Source organism: Zeugodacus cucurbitae, chromosome 6 (assembly GCF_028554725.1).
Source record: "Zeugodacus cucurbitae isolate PBARC_wt_2022May chromosome 6, idZeuCucr1.2, whole genome shotgun sequence".
NCBI lineage: Eukaryota > Metazoa > Arthropoda > Insecta > Diptera > Tephritidae > Zeugodacus > Zeugodacus cucurbitae.
Genome location: NC_071671.1, coordinates 39,982,288 through 40,004,197, shown reverse-complemented (window position 1 = coordinate 40,004,197; position 21,910 = coordinate 39,982,288). Strand labels below are relative to the sequence as shown.

The 21,910-nt window shown below is 34.7% G+C and overlaps 1 protein-coding gene and 1 long non-coding RNA gene across 11 annotated transcripts in view; both read right to left on the bottom strand.

Moving 5' to 3' along the window:
- Positions 1–1,353: 1,353 nt before the first annotated feature.
- On the bottom strand, positions 1,354–2,312 carry LOC114804516 (uncharacterized). The gene is made up of 2 exons (XR_003752692.2): positions 1,651–2,312; positions 1,354–1,571 (listed from the first exon to the last, which is right to left on the bottom strand). It is a non-coding gene; the product is annotated as an uncharacterized LOC114804516 (long non-coding RNA).
- A 573-nt stretch (positions 2,313–2,885) lies between these two features.
- Positions 2,886–21,910, bottom strand: part of LOC105216876 (trichohyalin) — a 97,793-nt gene continuing 78,768 nt past the window's right edge. For 7 of the 10 annotated variants that reach the window (XM_011191600.3, XM_054233059.1, XM_054233062.1 and 4 more), the window contains 9 exons: positions 19,642–19,824; positions 18,753–19,073; positions 18,207–18,395; positions 15,196–16,908; positions 14,887–15,123; positions 14,387–14,829; positions 14,174–14,308; positions 14,044–14,101; positions 2,886–11,986 (listed from right to left, as the gene is read on the bottom strand). In XM_011191600.3, the coding sequence (XP_011189902.1) occupies positions 11,951–11,986; positions 14,044–14,101; positions 14,174–14,308; positions 14,387–14,829; positions 14,887–15,123; positions 15,196–16,908; positions 18,207–18,395; positions 18,753–19,073; positions 19,642–19,824 (3,315 nt within the window). In that variant the 3' untranslated portion in view covers positions 2,886–11,950. The remainder of the gene's footprint in view (positions 11,987–14,043; positions 14,102–14,173; positions 14,309–14,386; positions 14,830–14,886; positions 15,124–15,195; positions 16,909–18,206; positions 18,396–18,752; positions 19,074–19,641; positions 19,825–21,910) is intronic. The other 3 variants (XM_054233065.1, XM_054233067.1, XM_054233066.1) reach the window with 1 other exon arrangement.

Sequence of the window (21,910 nt, the reverse complement as noted above, 5' to 3'; positions counted from 1 at the left end):
AATGCAATGGTAATTGCCATTCCTAAATCCGATAGTCCTTCTACTGAGGTGCTTGGGTACAGGCCTATATCACTACTCTGCTGCATTGGTAAATTATTAGAAAAAATTATATCGAAACGAATCTCGCGATTCGCTTTAAGCAAAAACCTGCTCAGTCCAAACCAAGTAGCATTTAAAGAAGGGCAAGGTACTATGGACGCTTTACTATATTTCGAAGATTTCGCCAAAACGGCTTTAACAAAAAGAAATCATGTATCCACTTTGAGTTTGGATTTCGAAAAAGCCTTCGACAGAGTCGGTGCTCACATAATTTTACAACAACTTCAGCAATGGCAGATTGGTGAAAAAATATTTAATTTTGTTAGATCATTCTTAGTCAATCGTAAAATCAATGCCAAAATTAACAACACTTTTTCGAATACGTACAACATGTACAACAGGTTCCGCAAGGATCACCATTATCTGTTATACTATTCGTAATCACATTTAACGAAATTAGTTCTATAATTTCTAAACATAATTCTATATCCCATATCATTTATGCTGATGATGTACTGCTTTTTTCCAAAGAAAAAAATTTAAATTATGTCAAATAAACTTTTTTAAACATTCTAACTGAAATATCTAATTGGTCCAATTGTTCAGGTGCAAATATCTCTATAAATAAATGCAAATTATTTCATATTTGTAGGAAACACAAATGTAATAGTCTAAATTTAGTATATAATAATGTAAATATTGTAAATACTACTAGCCTTAAATTTTTAGGTTTAATATTTGATAAAAGACTTACTTTCAAAGATCATTGTGTACATCTTCGTAAACAACTAGCTGCTAGGCTTAATATAATTAAGTATTTATCATCCAAACACTGTCTAATACATATCTCATCGCTTATCAACATCACAAGAGCTTTAATTTTATCTAAGATAGATTATGGTCTTCCTATCTACGGCAATTGTGCGAAAAGCAATATAAAACAAATCTGTGCACCATATCATGCAACTGTAAGAAGAAGTATTCGAGCATTTCCAACTTCACCCATAAAATTCATGTTAACAGAAGCTGGCCTTCCATCTGTTGAAGAAAGGGTTACACATACTACCCACAAACTTATTTCAAAGCTACTGTTGTGCAATAATATGATCTTACATGAGATAGTAAAAACTAAATGGACCGATGTGGCATACTACAATGGTTCTTCCACGATATCTAGATGCATCAAACTGGCTAAAGATTTAGACATCGCATCTGCACCCGTAGTAAAATCCAATACATTTACACCATCATGGATGCTAAAAGAATCATCGTTCGAGTTACATCTCCAAGATCATCAAAAAAAAGAACACTAACTCGCGGGTTTACCAAAGTTTATTCAAAGAACTCTTAGTGCAACATTATGTAGATTGGAAACTTATTTTTACCGACGCTTCTAAAAACGAATTCCACACGTCTTTTGCTATTATTGACGACATTGGCAACACGTTAAAGGTTGTGCAGTTACCCAATTACTGTTCAGTATATACTGCTGAGGCAGCAGCCATATATAATGCAGTAACTCTTGCTCAAGGCTGCAATATAAAAATATTAATTTGCACAGATAGCAAATCAACGATCTCTGCTCTGCAGAATACGTCCAACAAGTCCTACCTCATTTCGCAAATTCGAGACATACTTATTGGTAACATAAATATAAAAATTGTGTGGGTCCCAGGACACGCTGGCATTACCGGTAATGAACGTGCCGATCAGATTGCTAATTCGCTACAAAACAGCCATTGATTATGTTTGAATATATCGAAAAAAAAAATGATATACTTCGTCTAATCAGACGAAAAATCAGCAAAAAATTTTAAAATATAATGCTTGGAAAAATGAGGTACATCATTACGCCTTCTGCAACGAAGATGGGAAAAAAGCTATTTATCCACCCTCAGGACGCTGTCACGACATCAAGGTTTTTGTACGTCTTCGCTTAGGCCATACAGCAATAACACATTCTCATTTATTTACTGGTCACAGATTACAATCTTGCCCATACTGCAACTCATCTTCCTTTTCCACAACTCACTTATTAGAAGTTTATCCCTATTTTAACTTAACTAGAACCATTATATTTCATAATACTAAAGCTCTTGATCTTTTAAAATCGACATCTATTCAAAATATTACTAAGATATCTGAATTTTTATCTCGTACAAATTTAAAAAAGTTTATTTAAGATATTCTGTCCTTTTCTAAATTTATTTATAACATATACTTTTATTGCGTAAAAATATTGATTGTAAATAACTTTAATACGATAGAATACAACTTTTATTATTTAAGCCTAACTTAATTGTAACCGCGAGCTGAAAGCCTCTGCAGCTAGTGCTCCTTAAATTTTGTATAATAATAATTGTATTATTATTTTTCATTTAATAAATAAATAAAAACATCGTTGAAAGTGACATCGATAGACCCGGACATGCCAAACACACATATGAAACATACTAACCGGTAGTGAAATGTGACGAAATGCAGCGTTTCCACGAAGTTTGGTTGACAAAGTCAGTTCATCCTAAAACTGTGCTAATATTCTCGATCAAATGCGGATATTTTAATATTTTCCACATTTCCTAAGTAAAACTGTACATTCAGGGTACATATCCTCTAATGGAACTAATTACTGTTGAATGAAACGCGTTTTGATTTAAATATCATTTTAAATATATTTTATTTGTAGGCAGTTTCTGAAGAACATTTTAATGACATTTATATATAATGAACATGTTAAATAATCATTTCGTTATTCTTCTATATAATCAATTACATGTCGGTACTGTCTGTTGCGCCGGTTGCTGTTGTTGTTCATGTTACGGTTATTACATGTTTGTTGTTGTAACAAATACTTTCATTTCCTTTTCAACTGTGTTGTTTATGGGTGTGTGTGTCTGTGATTTGTTTACTTTTATCTCATTTTTTATTTTTTCTCGTGTCTTTAGGTGTTCAAGTTGTTTGTTCATTTTCACTGTTAAGTTATTTGTTATATTCATTTGTTTTCCATTTAATTTGTTTTTTTTTTTTTTTAATTTTTTTCTCCTTTGTCTATTACATAATTTAATGTTAATTTATTTATTATTACTTAACTATGTATATATATATATATATGTATAAGTATTTATTTAATAATTTATTTATTTACTTTTATTTGTTTGCTTAAAAAACATTATTTTATTTATATTTTTTATTAATAATATATATATATATATATATATACTATATATGTGTATGTATATATACTTCTTTAAATAGTATTTATTTATGGTTCTATAGTTTATAATAGTATTTATTAATATCGTAGATCACCGAATTTGTTAAAAAATTTGTTTACAGAAAAATTTGCTGCTATATTATTTGTATTATAATTTAAACCTCCTCGGGTATTACCATTATCTTTAAATTTAATTTAAATTTTTTCTTTTTTCCATTTTCATTTTTCTATTGTTCTTTGTATCAATCATTTTTTCATTTGAATCATTATAGAATTTGTATTGCATACATATACATGAGTATATGTAATTTTCTGCTGACCATGAGTGTAATCTTTTGGTATTTTATTTTACTTAGTATTAATATTTAAGTTTTGTTTTTATTGTTATTTTAATTTGTTAGTATTCGCTATTTTTACCATACATGTATATGTGTGTAGGTGTGTGTGAGTGTGTGTGTGTGTGGGTATGTATACTTATTTATGCGTGGTTATTGCATTCGCATTTACTTTTGTTTGTATGTATCGAAAGTATCTATATTTGTATATTTACTCATTAATTTATGTTTTTGTTGCTATTGTTTTAGTTTCGTTTTCGGTTATGCATGTACAGGTGAGTACACCACCAGAAAAGTCACCACAACGCATCTACATCCATCATCGACATCGGTCTCCACACACTCAATAAATTTATTTGACTAATTTTCAATTCATACGAATTGCTGCTATAATTTGTGTAACATACATAGTTATTGGTTTTTGTTTTTGTTTATATATTTAATTTTGTTTTTTACTATATCTGATAGCCACTTTGAATGAGGTAAAAAATTAGTTAGTTTTGTTTAAAAACGCATCAATGAAACTCAAACACGAATGTAAATCTAATTGGCTTTTTCATTTCATTAAGTGTGAATATATATCGTAATTTATCTGCAATAACGGTAACTATTTTTATGAATTTAAATTTAAATACTCGTCTTCGCAATTCTTGAATTTTACAATTTTTCTAAAAAAACGCTTGCTGGTTTTTGTTTTGTTTTTTGTTATTGTTGTAATTGCTGTTACATTTAATAAATACATACGAACAATTCAACAACGGACATACAAATATGTATGACGCTGTTTAAATATAATACTTTAAGCTTCATCTTTAATTGTTTCACATTTTTGAGGTTATATTACTTTTATGATAATTAAATATTTAAAAATTGAAAGAAAATTTATGATTTTCATTTCAAAAACGAAATAATTTCATAAACTACGTTATTATGTTGCTATTTGATAATAATATATAGAATAAATGAAAGCATTTAAGTACACTCAGATAATAGCAAATTGTTTTCATTTGTATGGGGTTTGAGGAACAGAAAACTGAGTGAGAGTAGCATCGTCTTTGTTATATCTCTGTTATTACATAATTTTTCGGTTTTTATTAAGGGTTACGGCGGGAATTCGCTTAAACACAACGATTTAAATCAGTACCTGAATCGAACACTTTATATGTCTTCTACATTTTCTATTTACTGGGTACGGCTGATAAGTTTCAGTGCAAAGGCTTAATTAGACATTTATTAAATTTATGCTCAATTATAATCACATTGTCGCAGGAAAAGGCCTTCAATCAATTAATGTATATTCAATTTAAAACTAGAAAGTTGCCAGTTAACTCCAAATGCTAGAGAACTAAGTACTTGAATCGCTTCACATCAATGGGCATCAATTTCCAGCAGAAGGTTTGTATGAAAGTGACTGAAACGCAATTATCATTGGTAATATGTGTATGTATTCAAAGAGAATAAATATGGTTTCTGATTAGATTTGATTTCCTATGCCATTTGCTTAAATTTTGAGATGGAGCTATTTGTTTCGTCTGTCGTTAACGGTTTCACCGATATAATGGTTCTTTCCAACAGTGCATTATTTGTCATCAGTGATGAATATCTTTGGGTTCTTAAAATTTCATATTAAAAAGTTTGAAACTATTTAAATCTGTCATTTTATCAAGAATATAATTTTACAAATATATTACCGGCTTTAGTGAATAACAATAGAACCCCTTACTTGTTAAAATGAGTCAATTAGCTGAGACAATTAAGAAATGGTGTTCATATAGCTTCAACAATTAGTATTTTGATAGCTGTCGAAAAGGTGATTTCGTTTTAGAAATTTTAAATTTTAAATGGAAATATAGACTTTTTGATTATAATGTTTTATAAAAAGAAATATATTAATTAACTAATCACTTCCTTGTATGGCAAATTAAGAACAATTATGAATTAAATTGCAGCAATTAAAGTGTGTCTCGATAAGTACTCAAAACTGTATTAAAAAAAAGAGACAGAAACTTATCAGCCGCCTTTTGTGAAATCTTCAAACCATAGAAAAAAAATATAATTAAGTGTAAATTGTCAAAAAAAAAAAAAATTAATAATTGCGCTCATTTATGTATTTGTTGCATTGCTCGTTTACAGTAGTACATACAATGAAGATTTGTGACTTAGTTACATTAAGCTACGGATATGTAGAGTTTTTGCGATTATGAGAGTTTTACTCTCCTAAATTGTATGTGTGTATGTATTTGAGAGTGTGTGTCTGTGTATATGCTTGATAGAGAAGCAGCAAATTTTCTAGAGTGTTCAATTTGCTTTTAACCATGAGTATGTTTGTTGGATTGTATCTTTTGTAAATGTATATTGTCTTCGCCAAAGATTGCTTTCCTTGTCTCAATTACACGCGTACACATTCTTAACTAACAATATGCATACGTGTATGTATTGTATCTAAGTCCTACTCATGCACATACATACATACTGCCGTAAGGATATGAATATATGAGTGCACTTAATAATTGTTATGCTTTATGTGAGAGGATGTTGCATATTCATTTTGTTGTTGTTGTGTTACATGTAAGTATAGTGCATATGTACGGTTATAGTTAGGTTAATCGTAACAAGCTTTGTGATTGCCTTGTTAATCAGTAAAGAGAAACAATAATACGATATAAAACCGTTTAACATACTTTCAGGAGCAATTAGAGATTCATTGCATTTATTTCAAATCAATGAGGTTATACTTACAGAAAAAAGAAAGAAATTATAAAATAAAATTTAAATAGATAAAATGTGTGCTTTCCGCTCCAATGTTCAATCTAGCAAAGGATTATGCTTACTGCCGCTCATAAATACGAGTATTTGTTACTCTTTAATTTGTAGTTGTTGTAATGCATAATTAGTATTATTGTATTTTGAATTCATTTTGTATCAGTTTAGTATAGAATAAGGCATAACTCGTGTTTGTTGTTGTGTATTGTGTGTCACTTGGGTAACTTCATCTTCACAGTTCCATACTAGATTAGACGAATTTTAGCTAATGAGTGTCACTCTAAACGCCTGCTACATACATAACTATATAGTTTTCTTGTCACTTGACTAACAAAAGTATTTTTGCATTAAATATGTTTATATACGTGTGTATGTATGTAAGTTTCTAAGCATGAAGTTTGTAAGGCCTTTCAGACAATTTTGCAGTCTAACTGATTTCCATACATATACATGTGTGTGTACGCCACGCATGCGCTCAAATATTTATGCTATGCTACAAATTACATACCTAAAAGTAGAATAAGTATAATTTTGCTAATTCTTCTTCAAGTTCTCTAATTATTTGCGGATTGCTTTGCTAAATTGTCGCTAAATTTATTATGTTCGGCGTGCTTTGGGTGTGTTGGTGTGTGCGGTTTTGTTGTATATTTCGTATATATGTATGAATATGTTTAATTGGGACTTAAGAATAGTTTTTGCGCTTGACTGAAATGCGTTCTTTTTTTCAATAAATGCTAGATCTCTTTCGCATCTTTCTTTTATTTACATATATAATTGTTAATTCAATTCAAACCTAAATTACTTAATTAGCATACAAACTGTTGGCCGCTATGCTATGCTAAGCTTATTTAGTGCCGCTCAATACATACCTATATCATTAGCGTCCACTTTCAGTGCCACTATCAATACAATTTTACACACATACAAATCTTTGTTTATATGGACATTTTTGCTTCCCTCATAAACACCTCCAAGCACATTCATTACTACCCTCCATTCAAAGGTTGCCACACCTTGAGTATATCTATTCGCTTCTATGCTTCCTCTTCTGTAAGCATTGGTATAATTTTTTTATTCAAATTAATTGATATGGCTTATTTTAACCGCAGTGTATTTGTATTGCACAATAAACTAAATGGCAATGCTCCGCCCCCTCGGCAATCAGACAGGCTATGCAGGATATGTAACGGTAACCAAATAAAAAGTGTGTAAATCAATTAGATGAGAAATGAAAAAATGTAATCAAATGCGCTCATTAAATTAGGCTTTTATTCGCTATAAATACATGGCAGACGAAATTAAGTTACTTGTATATACATTGTTGATTATTATTGATAAGTTATTTGCAACATGGCAGTGATCTTAGATTTTAATTTTTTTCCTCTTTCAAAACTTACATATATGCATTTAGTTAAACGAAACACTCGATAGCATTAATTATGTAAAGCAATTTAACAAACTTCGTGAGAATTTACCAATACAGTTAGTTTAACAACAAAGTGATGTATGCAGTGTACACATAATTATGTACATAACGGATCAAATGCGAATTTTCATTAGGTGTTTCATTTTATAAGCAATCTGATAGGTCCAAATCGTAGATTATGCTACCGAAGGATGTTTCTATTTATAAGTTGAGGTTATGTTTTAGACTCTTGAATCATTTACATCATACCTAGATGTTGGTTTGTGTTTTTTTTTTTGATCACCACGACAAATGAAGTGTCCCACAAGCTTTAAGCTTTTCCGAATGGCAAATAGATTTTATTAGAAGCTTTTTTGCAGGAAAATATATTGTTCAGAAACAAAGCTTAATATCAGATCTTGAGTACGAAACTCTTATCAACATATCGTCTTTATAATTTCTATCGTAATTCGCCTGAACATCTACAGAGAATTATTCTTACTATTCTTAAATTAATGAGTTGATTCTTGCTTTTAAATGAAGAAATTTTAGCTTGAAAGTGAAATTGATTTTCGGTGAAATGCAATTCGGGGGAATATTTTTCATGTAAAAGTCGGATTATATATTTAAGCAAACATTAAAGATGACAACTCTCATGCTGTAAAATTTCTCCTTTATGCCGTTTACGAGAAATTAGTCAGCTCTTTTTTTATCAGTGCCAAAGTTCTTTCGGAGAAAGTTTGCTTTCCTTTTGACTGTATATTGAATCCCTTGAAATTGTTACAGTTTCTAAAATCTTAATTTCTTAATTTTTTCTTCTTAAATTATTTTAGTCCGAGTAGTGATTACAATCCTTTCATTTGCAGAACAACGAATTAACAATGCTTGTATGTTCTCTGAGACATAATTTTCCCACTTTCTGTCTCTTATCTAGTCATTTCAGGAAACTGAGATTTTCAGATCAAAGGGATCATAACTAATTGGTATTGAAATTATACCATATTGCAGGAATTTATTTCAAACTCTTTTATATATAGTTTATGTTCTGGCAGCACATATCACAACTCGGAACAATAGTCCACCTCCCAAGTAATAAATTGAATCATATCTGTTACAGCAAAAGCTGAAAAATGGTGTATGCTATAAGAAGAACATGTACTATTCTCTTAAACATCAATAGGTCCTGACCATAAGGTCTTATATTCTGATCTAAAAGCATTGTTCAACAAACAAAGGTTACACTCCTCGCGGTTATTTTTTTCATTCAAAAGTGTTCTCCTTTGACAGTTAATTCTTTTCTTTGTTATTTGAACATTTTTTATAACTGTCATAAATACTCTGATTTGATATTATTTTCGGGGTAATTAAAACAGGAAGAGAAATTGACAGCAATAAGACATATCCTACGTCTAAGAACATGCTTCTAATAACATTTTTGGGAGCATCCGAACTGTCATTCAGCCATTCTTTCCCGATTTTAATGATCCTCTGACATAATGAACAAAATCTTCCTATGGAACATTATTGGATAGTCTTATATTATAAACCATGCGGAGCTTTATACTACATTTGATCCGTTAAGTGTGTTCGCACCTCCACATACACACTTTTGTATACAGTTGAACTTCCATAACTCGTGCTCTTGAATTTCATACAAATTACCTTCCATAACTCGGAAGTCTCTCTAACTCGAAGTTTTTTGTGGATTATGGTGATTCGAGAATGGGAAGTTCAACTGTCTTTGGAAATATATATGCAGTATGATAACTATGATTTTTTATTAGTCAAATGAAAATTGAATTCCGGCACGAATAAACGAAGAAAGTAGGATGTGTTCTGTTAGATTGTTCCTTAACGGTTCCTTTTACTATACACCAATATCGTACTCTTGATTATGTATTTATTATTATAGTATTAGTAGTATTATTATTGTTATTATATTTATTTTTACTATAGTTTTAATTACGTTGTTATTGTTATTATTTGTTGTTATTTTGCTTTTGCAATATGTTTATGTCATCATTTGAGGCTGTGTGTTTGTGATGATGACTGTGGGCTATGCAGGATATTTTTTTATTCTATAAGTATGTATGTATATTATTATTCAACACTATACTATTTACATATATATACAGATTATGACTGAGCTTGAGATATTTTGCATAATATTCATATTTATTTATACGAGAGTGAAGCAAGAAATTTACACAATATGTATGTGTATGTGTATGTGAAGCGAACAAAGTAAACATATAGAAATCGAGTGGTTCTAATGACATCTGTGGGATAATAGACAGACAGTTGATAAACATTTAATTTAATTTGGAAAGTTAAATTTTCTTGATTTATCTAGCCGAAGTGGCTTTAAATATATGAAAGAGACGTTTGACAAACGGGTTCGATTTGGACTTGCAACTTGTGTGTTGTACACACATGCAGCTATTTAACGGTTAATTACTTCTAGTATGATATTATATAATCGAATATATGTATGTGTGTTTGTATGTACGAGTAACTGCAGCCGAATACGATATTTGAATTCATTGAAAAGAGGCAAGTATTTAGTTAATTGGTTAGTGAATTGTACATACATACATATATATATTGTACGTTATATGGGTAATATTGTACGTTTGTGAGTGTGAGTTAGTCATTCTATGCTCGTTTGGGTTTACATACACATATACAAATATGGAACACGCTGTGAATGAATGTACGTAGTTGAAAAGTACAGTTACTTGTGGTAGGTACGTTTACAGTAACTATTGACTGGTTGTTTTCTGTGATACATATTTCGAACAGCGTATTTGTAATTATTGTTGCAGTATGTATTGTTGTAAGAGTGTGCCTCCAATGAAGTAAATCGGTATTAAATTTGTTTAAAGGTACTTTTAATTAATATTGCTGAACAAACTATTTATATTTAGCGGTATATTTATAGATATTATTTACGAGTATGAATAGTTTTTAGTTTAGAGCTATATTTTGTTATTTTTTATTGTTTTTATAATATATGTATATAACCATATTATATGTATGTATGTATATATATAAATGTATATTGCTAGATTTATTTATATTATATTTAATATGCAAATATGTATGTATGTATATGTATGACTTAATTGTTTAACGAAGTTTGTGACATGGCCTCTTGGTCCACTAATACACTATGGTATTGTTTCAATTTGTATTTGTATTTGTAAATTTTTTAATTTTTTTAATTTTGTATATTTTATTAAGTTATTTAAAATAAAAGTTGCTTTTTTGTGTTTTGTTTTTTTTTTTTTTTTGCTACAATTTCTTCTAATATTTACATAATTAATTTTAATATTATATTGTTTTTCACTTTTTTAATAAACTAACTATAACTCTGCATATATGTAGTATATTTAATATTATTTCCATTGTTTTTTGTTTTTTATTTATTTATTTTTCTAATATGTATATATTTATATTTACTAACTGTCACGTCTATTTTGCTACACATATTTTCCAATACTCCTTCTCCGGCATTCATATTTAAGTTAGAAACATACCTACATATTCATATATGTCATGTATTTTTCATTCTCTATAAATCTGCTACATTTGTGTTCTCACCAACAATTTTTTTACGCTTATTTTGCTTTCAAACCTGTAACTGTCCGCCTTTTCTAAACACACAGTGCACATTTTTAGTATCACTCATAGCGAATGCACCGTTACACACATCAATTTTGCGCTGAAAATCTTCCATATTCGTTCAAATACTGGCGCGCTGGACTCTCCAACTGCTCACCGTTCTTCTCCAACGCTAGTTTGCCAAATTGTTGTTTTAATTGGATGGTCCAAGAATACGTGTGTTTGTATGTATGTGTTTGTGACGGATATGTCTGTCCACTTGTCGTGTAAATCGTAGAGAAGCATCCGTTTGTAATTAGTATGAAGAGTAATGATTACAGTAGTACTTTGTTCACAATATTTAACATTAATCTGCGTATATTTTGTTTTTGTTTACAAGAAAACAATAATTAGAAAAAGACAGCGTTCAGCAAAAGTTGAGTAAAAAAGATTTCCAATACTTCTTTTCCATTGTTCATTATTATAATGAAATCAATACTGAGGTTACTGGTAGTTAAATGTACAGTGTAATAATGAAAAGTTCTGTTGCTTCTCGTATTTGTTTGTTTTCAAGTTATCAAGTAATACTCTTTAGAAAAAGCTCTTCAAGAATCCAGCTGGTCCAGCCTGAAAAAGAGAAATATCGAATTAAATTGAAGGTCACAAAGTAATTTTTTTAGAAATATAAACAAGTAAGGAAGGTCTAATTTGGGGTGTAACCGAACATTTTCTGCCCTCACAATTTATTTATTTAATTGTATTAATATAACACACAATTTGACCCTTGGCCCTTCACAATTTGAGCTTGGTAAAGTTATGACCCGATTTCACTCATTTTTGGCACGGAGTCGTATTATTCGAAGACAAATATTCGCTCAGAATTTCTTCAAAATACAGTGGAACTTCTCTAACTCGAATCACCATAATCCACAAAAAAACTTCGAGTTAGAGAGACTTCGAGTTATAGAATTTTCATTAAAATAAAAAAAATTTCAAAAAGGCGTAAAATATAGGTTTATACCCAGCCTTATTTATTTACATTGTATAAAGTTGTATTTGAACTCCACTCGTCACCCTGATCACTTTAGTATATATATCTATATCTAACTCGTTTAGTTTTGGAACAAAACTATTATACTCTCGTAGCAACTTTGTTGCGAGTAAGAAATTCATTTAGAAAAGTGGACAAAGTTATACAGTTAAAGTAGTATCGTTTCCTTAGGTTATCCGATAACTGTAGTCCTACAAAACGCCTAAAAATAGTTGCTGAATTTTATAAGAAGCTCTAATATAACAGCATTACACTGTGTAATATCGCTGATAGTCCCTTACCCGGTACAGTCCTTATTATATACGTATATCAACATGTTAAATGGTTGCAGCAGGGCAAATGGAAGTTCTCAAATAAGATAGCGGAGGTCGTACCGTAGGAACGATTTATTCCAATTTTAATGATGATCCTACTATATTACCTGATATATTCGAACCTAATTTCATAGGGGAGTCCGATTCTACCTTAATAAACCCGGAAGGAACGTATTGTACCGCAAAGAGAGCAGCGTTTGCAACGAGCTCTATGAAAGCCAGCACGAAGTCAGGAGCTAAGTGTGGTCTAAATGCTGGCCAACAACAACATCGCCAGTCGGAGCTAAGAGTGAGGTTGTTGGTGCATCAACCAAAGAATGGCCTACCTTTAATGTCGAAGAGCCATCGAAGGCGAAGTATGCAGAGAAAAGTCGCGCTGCATACTTACTCAGAAGGATGGATACAACTGTAACCACCAACAAAGGAGGAGCTCACAAAAGAGCTTTAGGAATCCTTAGAGTATGCGAAAGCGGTTCTACCCAATTTCAGGATGGAACCGCCAGCAGGTGCGACAAAGAGACAGAGGTCAGCTGAAGAGGCTAAGCAGTCAGCTAAACGGTCAAAAGCAAATGGTGAGATGCCCAACAAATCGTTTACGGATGTGGCCCGGAACCGTATGAGGGAGATCCCGAAGGCAGAATCTAAAGTGAAGTGTTGAAAATAGTTAACTGCCTTCCTTAATAATAACGGCAGACGCAAATTACTGCCAAAAAATTCTCATGTGCATTTAATTTCTATGGCGCATACCGAAATAAAGCGGCGACAACGCTGAGCGGTTGAAAAATTCGATTTTAATAGAGCGTTCCGAAGTAAAGTTGGCTTCGAAAAACGAAGTTTCTCTGTACAATAATATTTCACAACAACAATTCAAGTAAACATGTTGATATTTGAAGTAAAGTTGCCGCTTTTATTTAGGGATAGCGCGTCGACGTTAACGCTGAGCGGTAAAAAACGTTCCACACAACGTTTTTATTTAGGGAAGGCAGTAAGAAATAGTTAAGAATTTTCTAGAAATCGGATTCCTTTTGAAATCGATGGTTAATTTAGTCTGATATGAGGCTCATATGAATCCAGTTGATTTGACAGTGATTTACGGAAGAAAGATTATATAGATGAGCAGAAGAAGATCATCTGTGTATAATTATTAAATAAAAATAGTATTCGATAAAGCTTTGTAGGATCTAAATTGCGTATTAAATACGGACGGTTATTGGAGGTTTGAATATCCTCAGCATATTCTTCATCAAAAAGTGATCTTTAAACTGCATGCAAATTAAATATATTCAATAAATGTGAAGTCCGAAAGTGTGTAAACTTACATCTTGTTGCTGCTGCGTTTGTGCTTGTTTCACTTTTGCTTGAGCGATCTTTAAGGCTCTGCAAGTGGAAAAAAAGAAAATAATAATAATTTAATGGAACATTTAAAAAGTGTGATAATCCGCTACGTACTGTTGTAAGTCCATAATGGTTTTCTCCTTGGCATTCTGTTCCTCTTGCGACATTTGCACCAGTTGAAGTAATCGTTCGCATTCGGTGGTTGCCTTTTTGTGCTCCTCCTTGGTGTTTTGCAGTTCCTTAACGCAGCTGTGAGGGATAGAAGAAAAGATCGTTAATTACAAATACACCGTTGTAAATACATTTTGTTCTTTGTTGGCAACTTACCCTTCTAGTTGTCGCTGTGTGTCCATGAGTTTCTTGTTAAGCTCGCCGGCTGCCGCAGCACCGCCACCCTGCGTTTGCAGCGACTTCTCCAACTGATCCATTTGCTCCTTTCGCTTGCGTAACTGCACATCGAAATCGGCCATTTTCTTCTCTTTCTCCTCGATATCCTTGCGTTTGGCTTCGATCTGCTTGCGCTGCTCTTCGATGATCTTGCGCTCGCTTTCCGTGGCCTTGGCTTGGTTGTCGATCTGCTTGCGCACTTCCTCCAATTGTTTCTGTTGTTGCTCCAATTGTTGACGCTGCACATCGGTGGCGGCTGCACCGGAAGTGCCCGCCTGCTGTAGTTGTTGTACTTGTTGTTGCAACATTTGCACCTGTTGCTGCAGCTGTTGCACTTGTTGTTGGGCAGTTTGCAATTGTTTCGATTGCTCCTGGTTTGAAAGCTAAATGTTTATGGATTAAGAACGGCTGCAGGTTTCCATTTCAGCGGGATTACTCACCTGGCTCTTCTCCAGTTCCTGTACCAGTAACTCCAGCTGTTGTTGGAAACGGTCGCGTTCAGTGCAGGCGGACTGCAGTTCACCTTTCACCTTCTCCAGCTCCTTCGTTACTTCTTGAGCATTACCGGACACTTGTTGTTGCTGTTGTTGTTGTTGTTGTTGTTGTTGCTGTTGTGCTATCTGCTGTTGCATCTTCTGCATTTGTTGATGCTGCTCCTTAATGTGCTGATCCATCAACTGTAAAATAGATTAATTAGTACTGACTCTGCACAGTGGGCGGGGTAAGAGATTAGAGCTTCATTTGTTTACTTGTATGCGTTTATGCATTTCTTGTGCGGCTTTATCGGCCATTTCTGCGCGATTCTTCTCAGCTTCGAGCACCTTGCGCCACTGCTCGACCTCCTCCCGATTGGCGCCACTCGCGCCCGCTGCGGCACTAGCGGCCTGTAGTGCTTTGTCGGATTCTTGTAACTTTTGTTGCAACACCTGTATCTCCTGTTGCATGGCTTGTAGCTCGGCAGGCGCCGCGGGTGATACCGGATGACCATTGCGCATTTTGCGGTTCTCTTCACGCGCTTTTTGCAATTCGGTTTCGGCATTTTGCAACTCCTTTTGGAAATTCATCAATATCTCTTGGCTCTTCTCGAGCTGTAACACCAATTGCTCCCGTTCGATGGCCAATTGCTTGCAATCGGCTTCCAATTTCTGCATGTGCTTTTCGAGTTGTGGATGCGGTTTGTCTGCGCCATTGCGTGCTGATTGGCGTAGTGACTCCTTCTCGGCCTCTGCCTTCTCGAGACGATCGTGCAGGCGGCCGAGTTCGGCAGACATGCGTTCGAATTCGATGCGCGTGGATTCGTTCGCTTCCTGCTGTTTGGCTAAATGCATCTGCGCCTTCTCCAACTCCTTGGCGAGGCGGCCCGCTTCGAGTTCGGTGGCATCGCGCGATTGCAGCGCCTTCTCGAGTCGATCGCGTAATCGATCGATCTCTTGGCGCTCGCCCGCCGACATCGATGCGCGCACCGACTCGCCAGGGCTGATGGCCGATTGTTGCTGCAGACGCAATCGCTCCACCTCCTTTAGCAGTTTCTCGTGCTTGTCACGTGCCTTCTCGCGCTCAATATGCGCCCGCTCCAACTCGCTACGTTGTTTCTCTTGATTGGCAAGTAGCTTAGCAACCTCGCCCTTCGACAATTCCAGTTGCAGGGTGGTCTCATGCAGTTTGGATTCCATGTTTTGAATTTCATTCTCAATCTTTTCATACTTGTCTTTGTATTTTTCAAAGGATTCGGATTCATATTGGGACTTGCCACGAATCGTTTCGAGTTCCATAAGGGTTTTGTCCAGTTTTTCACGGAGACGCTCATTTTCTTCCTTAAGGCGACGGGTCTCACGTCCAAATGTATCGGTATCCTGAAGTTTACGTAACTCCACTTGACTCTTCTCATAGCGATCGCGCATTTTCTCTAATTCAACAGCATAGTGCGCAGCTTCCTCCTTTGCCGCTTCCACACTGGCGCTGGCTTTGGTTTGTGCGGCATGTGCGCGCTCCAGTTCGTATGTGACACGTTCCAACTCGGATTGCAAGTGTTCTTTTTCACCTTGCGATCGTCGCAAATCGGTCTGTATCTTATCGAAACGTTCACGATTATGCTCGAGCTCAACACGTGCATTGTCTTCGCTTTCCTTGGCTCTGCTCAGTTGCAGCGCGGCGCGATCACAGGCTTCCTGTAAACGAGTGCTCTCCTCTTGTAATTTGCGCAGATCCTCACGCGCCTTGGACGCAGCCAAAGAGGAACGTTCTGCTTCGACTTCTAAACGTGCACGATCTGCTTCGGCAGTATCACAACGTGACTGTAGTCGATAAATTTCATTTTGCGCGCGATCGTACTTCTCAAGCATCTTCTCAAATTCTTTATTGGAGGTGTCTTTCTCATCGATGAGCTTCTGACTAGCATACAGTGCTTTGTCTAGTTTCTCTTTAAGTATCTCCACCTCGGTAACAGCGTCGTCACGCTCCATCTGCAAAGAGAATCATTAGCGCAAACAAAAATTACCACAATTTTCAGTCTTCTAGAGGACTTTTCCAGTTGTGTAAATGATGCATAAATGTTTACTAATAACGCTTGACTAATGTTAGAACACAATTTACAAACAGCCAATTGGAAATCTTAACGCATGCGAATCGAAATTAAAATTAAAAGCTCATAAATTTAAGCATTTTTGAAGCCAATTCGTACAATGCGCATAATATGTATGGTATGTATGTATGCATATGTAGTATGTAGGGAGCTGAGAGTGGTTCTTATTACAACCCTGTCGAGAATTCGTATCGTGGAATGTGCAATTGAATGAAATGAAAATCACGATATAATACCTATCAACTCTTTATGTGAAGATAAAGACGGAGCTTATTAAGTTAAATTCCAAAATTTCATGTCCATAATCAACGAATCTGCTGTTTCATTTAGGGTGACTCACGATACGATGATACGAGCCGCAGAAATTATTAGAGAAGGTACAATCTTCTCTAAGAGTGTACAGTTGCTGGCGTACGCCGATGATATTGATAACATCCGATCCATTAATTCTGATTTTCCAAGACTAGATAAGGAAGCAAAGTGAATGCGTCTGGTGGTGAATGAAGTCAAGACGAAATATCTCCTGTCAAACAAACAGTCAGCGTATTTGCGTCTGGCTCCCACATCACTGTTGACAGTCATAACTTTGAAGTCGTAGATATTTTCGTCTATCTTGGAAACAGTATTAATACCTAAACCAATGTCAGCCTCGAAATCCGACGCAGAATCACTCTTGTCAACAGGAGCCTACTACAGAGTAGGCAATTGAAAATTAAAGTCCTCTCTCGATGAACAACAACCAAACCCTACAAGTCCCTCATCATTCCCGTGCTACTTTATGGCGCAGAAGAGTGTCAACATCCGATGAGACGGCACTTAGAGTTTTCGAGAGAGAGGTTTTGCGCAAGATTTATAGTCCTCAGAACATTGGCAACGCCGAATACCGCAGACGACGGAACGATGAGCTATACGACGACATTGACATAGTTCAGCGAATAAAAAGACAGCGGATACGCTGGCTAGGTCAAATGGAAAAATTGCTGTCGCGCTGTTTTTAACTCGGCTATAACCGCATAAGCGGTATCTACGCTAATAAAGAGAATTACTGAAATATTTGAGAGCTCGAAACAGGGCGTATGTAGAAGACACCAGCTACCGGTATGGAGTGAGTGCAATGCTGTGCTGAATGTATATGTGCATGTGTAACTGTGTGCGTTTGTTGTTCTTGTATGGCATTACCTGCAATTTTTGTTGTATGGCGTGCGACTTTTCATAACGCTCCTTGAGCACTTCCAAATCGGTTTGCATTGCCTCCTTATCGCGCGCCGCTTTCATCAGTAAGGTTTGCGATGACTCGGAGCGTTCTTTGAGTGTTTCCAACTCATCGGAGAACTGATCCCGCTCTTTTTGTATACGTGCTAGTTGCATCTAATTTAGTGTTTTATTTTTTATAAAATATTGCATGTACATATATGTATGTATATAATAGGCATATTGTATATACATTAACAACATTAAGTTTACTCCATACACATACATATACATAGCATAGGTATTTGGTAGTTGTCATAAGAGGGCGGTTATAGTTGTAGTATATTAGTTAGTAAATACATACTACACATATTCTAGTATATACATAGTTGTTATTATTAGACTTTTAGTAGAGAGTTTAGATTCAATAGTATTGAATCTATAAGGGAACGCGTCGAAAGTGATTATATATTTAGTTACAACGTCTATGCGGATGTGTGTATGTGTGTAAGTTTGTTGGTTGGCAATGCATACCTGAGTCTTCTCTAGTTTCTCGCGTATGCGATCTGTGTCGAGCGTAAGGGTTTCGCGTTCCTTTTGCATACGCGCCGCCTGCCCCAGCGCCTTGTCCAGCTGCGACTGTAAGTTGTCATAGTCGTAGGTAAGCTTCTCTTTTTCGAGTACCAAGCGTCTGTTTTCAGCTACCGATTTGTCGAGTTTCTCCTGCAAGTGATCGACCTCATTCTGGGCTTTATCCAATGAGTTCTGCAGTTTCTCCTGCTGCAGTTGTGCTTTGCCCAGTGTGGCCTGAGTTCGCTCCATCTCTTCCTTCATCTTCTCCACTTCCGAGAAGGCCTAAGAGGAAGTTAGTTAGTATTAAGTTCGAGCAAAAACACATTTTAAAATTTTATGAAGATGAATGTATGAAACGTGTATTATCAATAAAACCAGCATTTAATGAAATACATGTTGTTATTGATCTAAATTTCTAAAGATACCATTTTAAACAAGTTAATAATCTGTTTGAACCTTTAATAATATCCCTTGTTATCTAGTATTAGTAGATAAATTTTTCAGGCTAAACTACATCGTTGAAATCAACAATGTTCTAAAATACATCTTGCCTATCCAGAGGCCAAACACCATTTAGAGAGAAAAATTATTTCAAACGTTACGAAATGACGAAGCCACTGCTCTATCAAAGCTTGTAGCTTGTAGACGATATATTAAACTAGAATCAGTATTTAAAAACATCAAAAGGTAGATTGGAGAAACTATTCCTAAACTTTATCAAAATTTAATTTTAATTTTATAGTCCCTTATATCGAAATACTCTTTCTCTTCAGAAGTCCAGTAGTTATTTAATTAGCCCTCATAATTTGTACATAACTCATAATTTGGAGTCAAATTGATGAATACTTACGCGATCTCGATCGGCATGTATGCGTGACACACCGCCCTGCACCTTCTCCAGCTCCTGGCGCAGGCTCTCTTGTTCACCTTGTGCATTCTCGAGCTTCGCTTTAAGGCGATACACTTCACCTTGACTCTTCTCGAGCTTCTCCTGCAACGCGGTCGCCTCTTCACGAGCACGCTCCGCATCCGACTGAAACGCGTAGAGGGGGAGAGGAAAATAAAAATATAAAATTATATTTATTAATTTTACATTGAAATTATGCTAGGTACTATGACATGACAATTGCACAAGAGGATTTTTCGAACAACTACTAGAATTTACTTCGATCTTACTAAAATGTTGAAAAATAAGAGAAACGAATCAAAGAGATTGGTGTGATAATGTCAAAAATATTGTTTGGATGACTTATATAGTAAATAGTCAAGAATGATAGAAATAGAGATTATGACAGTTTGATAGTAAACTGATTTAGCTTGTGACGAAATAAGGAAACTGCTTTACAATTACTATGTAGCTTGACAGTTCATTTCGTTTATGACTAAGCGCGTCGCAATCTTGATATCTCTATCATTCTTGGCAAACAGTTATGTACGCTAATGGAAACATAGAACGTGGAAAGCGCCACAACAAATGCATTCGGTGACAGCGAAATGAAACGGACACGAGCAATGTAATGACGTAGAAACGAGTGACTTTAGGCATTTGTTTTGATTCTTTACAATATGTACAGAGGTGCGCGTGCGTGCGTTTCATGATTTCTTTTTATTTTGTATTCTATTTGTTTTTGGAAAGGTGATATGACACGATTACAATTGAGAGCGAAATAAAAAATGCAATAATTTCATTTAATATATGTACGAGTATGCGCGATTATTTTACATGTTCACAAGTGGTATGCGATGACAACGATTTGCTTCAAATAAACTCAATACTCACAACAGATTATCCAAGCTAAATAAACATGATCCATACTGCGTTTCGATTAACATATACTTTCAATACTTAGCAAGCTTTAGCTGCACTGGAACAATCAATTCGAACGCGTCTGTGGTTTGTTTGTGTTTCTCAAAGCTAACACTTTACATTAAAATAGCTGTACATACAACAATGTATGCGTATATAATATGATAGTTCCCAAAAAATGTATAATAATACTATTTTCATTGGATTTTAAACCATTTTAAATGAAGTTAAATATACAGAAAACTTTTATTTCACATAAGATTAAGTTTTTTATTTCAAATCAGTCGGATTATTCTCTAAAATTTTGAGGATTAAATGGGAGTTAGCAAACGGAGTTAACTGAGATAACTCCCGAATTACTCCTGTTGAAAGCAGTTAATCCTTATTAACGCCGCCGTCTGTCAGAGGTATTACGCCTGAACAACGTTTACAAATTGTTCAATTTTATTACGAAAATTCTGGCCTACTGAGCGTACTATTCGCAACACTATCACCCATTTTGAGACCCAGTATAGACCACGTCCAACACGCAGTGAAGAAAATATAGCTCTCTGTAGCTGAGAGTGTTCATGAAGACCGTGGAGAGTCGATTCGGCGTCATTCGCAGCAACTCGAACTGAAAGTATACAAAATACAGTGCAAGAACTGAAACCGCTCGACCCTCCCAAGCGACATTACTTCGCTCTACGGGTTCTTGAAAAGTTCCAAGAAGATCCGACATTTTCGAGCCCAATTCTGCCCATTTCTGGCTCAATGGCTATCGCGCCATGGTTACCGCCTATTTGATGCCTGAAATCAAATCTTGTAATTTCGTCGACATTTGGTTTCAACAAGTCGGCGCCGCTCCCCACACATCGCATCAATTAATGGATTTATTGAGAGAACACTTCGGTGAGCAGATTATTACACGTTTTGGACCGGTCGATTGGCTACCAAGATCGTGTGATATCACACCGTTAGACTTTTTCCTGTTTTACCAACAGTTACATTACAAGAATACAAGTTTGGCGCTAGCGTTTAAAAAGGCGCTGCATTTAAAGTTTGAAGTTGATAAATTTTTACAAATCTCGAAATTTTGGGAAATTAGGAAAATTAACTCTATGCTCATTTCAGCTAAGAATGAAAAATTATCGGAAAGCCGGAAAAGTAGGAAAACCTGAAAAATCGAAAATATACTCATTTTATTAGAGAATTTCAATAGGGACATGATTCGATGGTCGGAAAATCGCTAAAAATTATGGGAAAGCCGGAAAAGTAGGAAAACCCGAAAATTCGGAAATATACTCAATTTAGTAGAGAATTTCACTAGGTA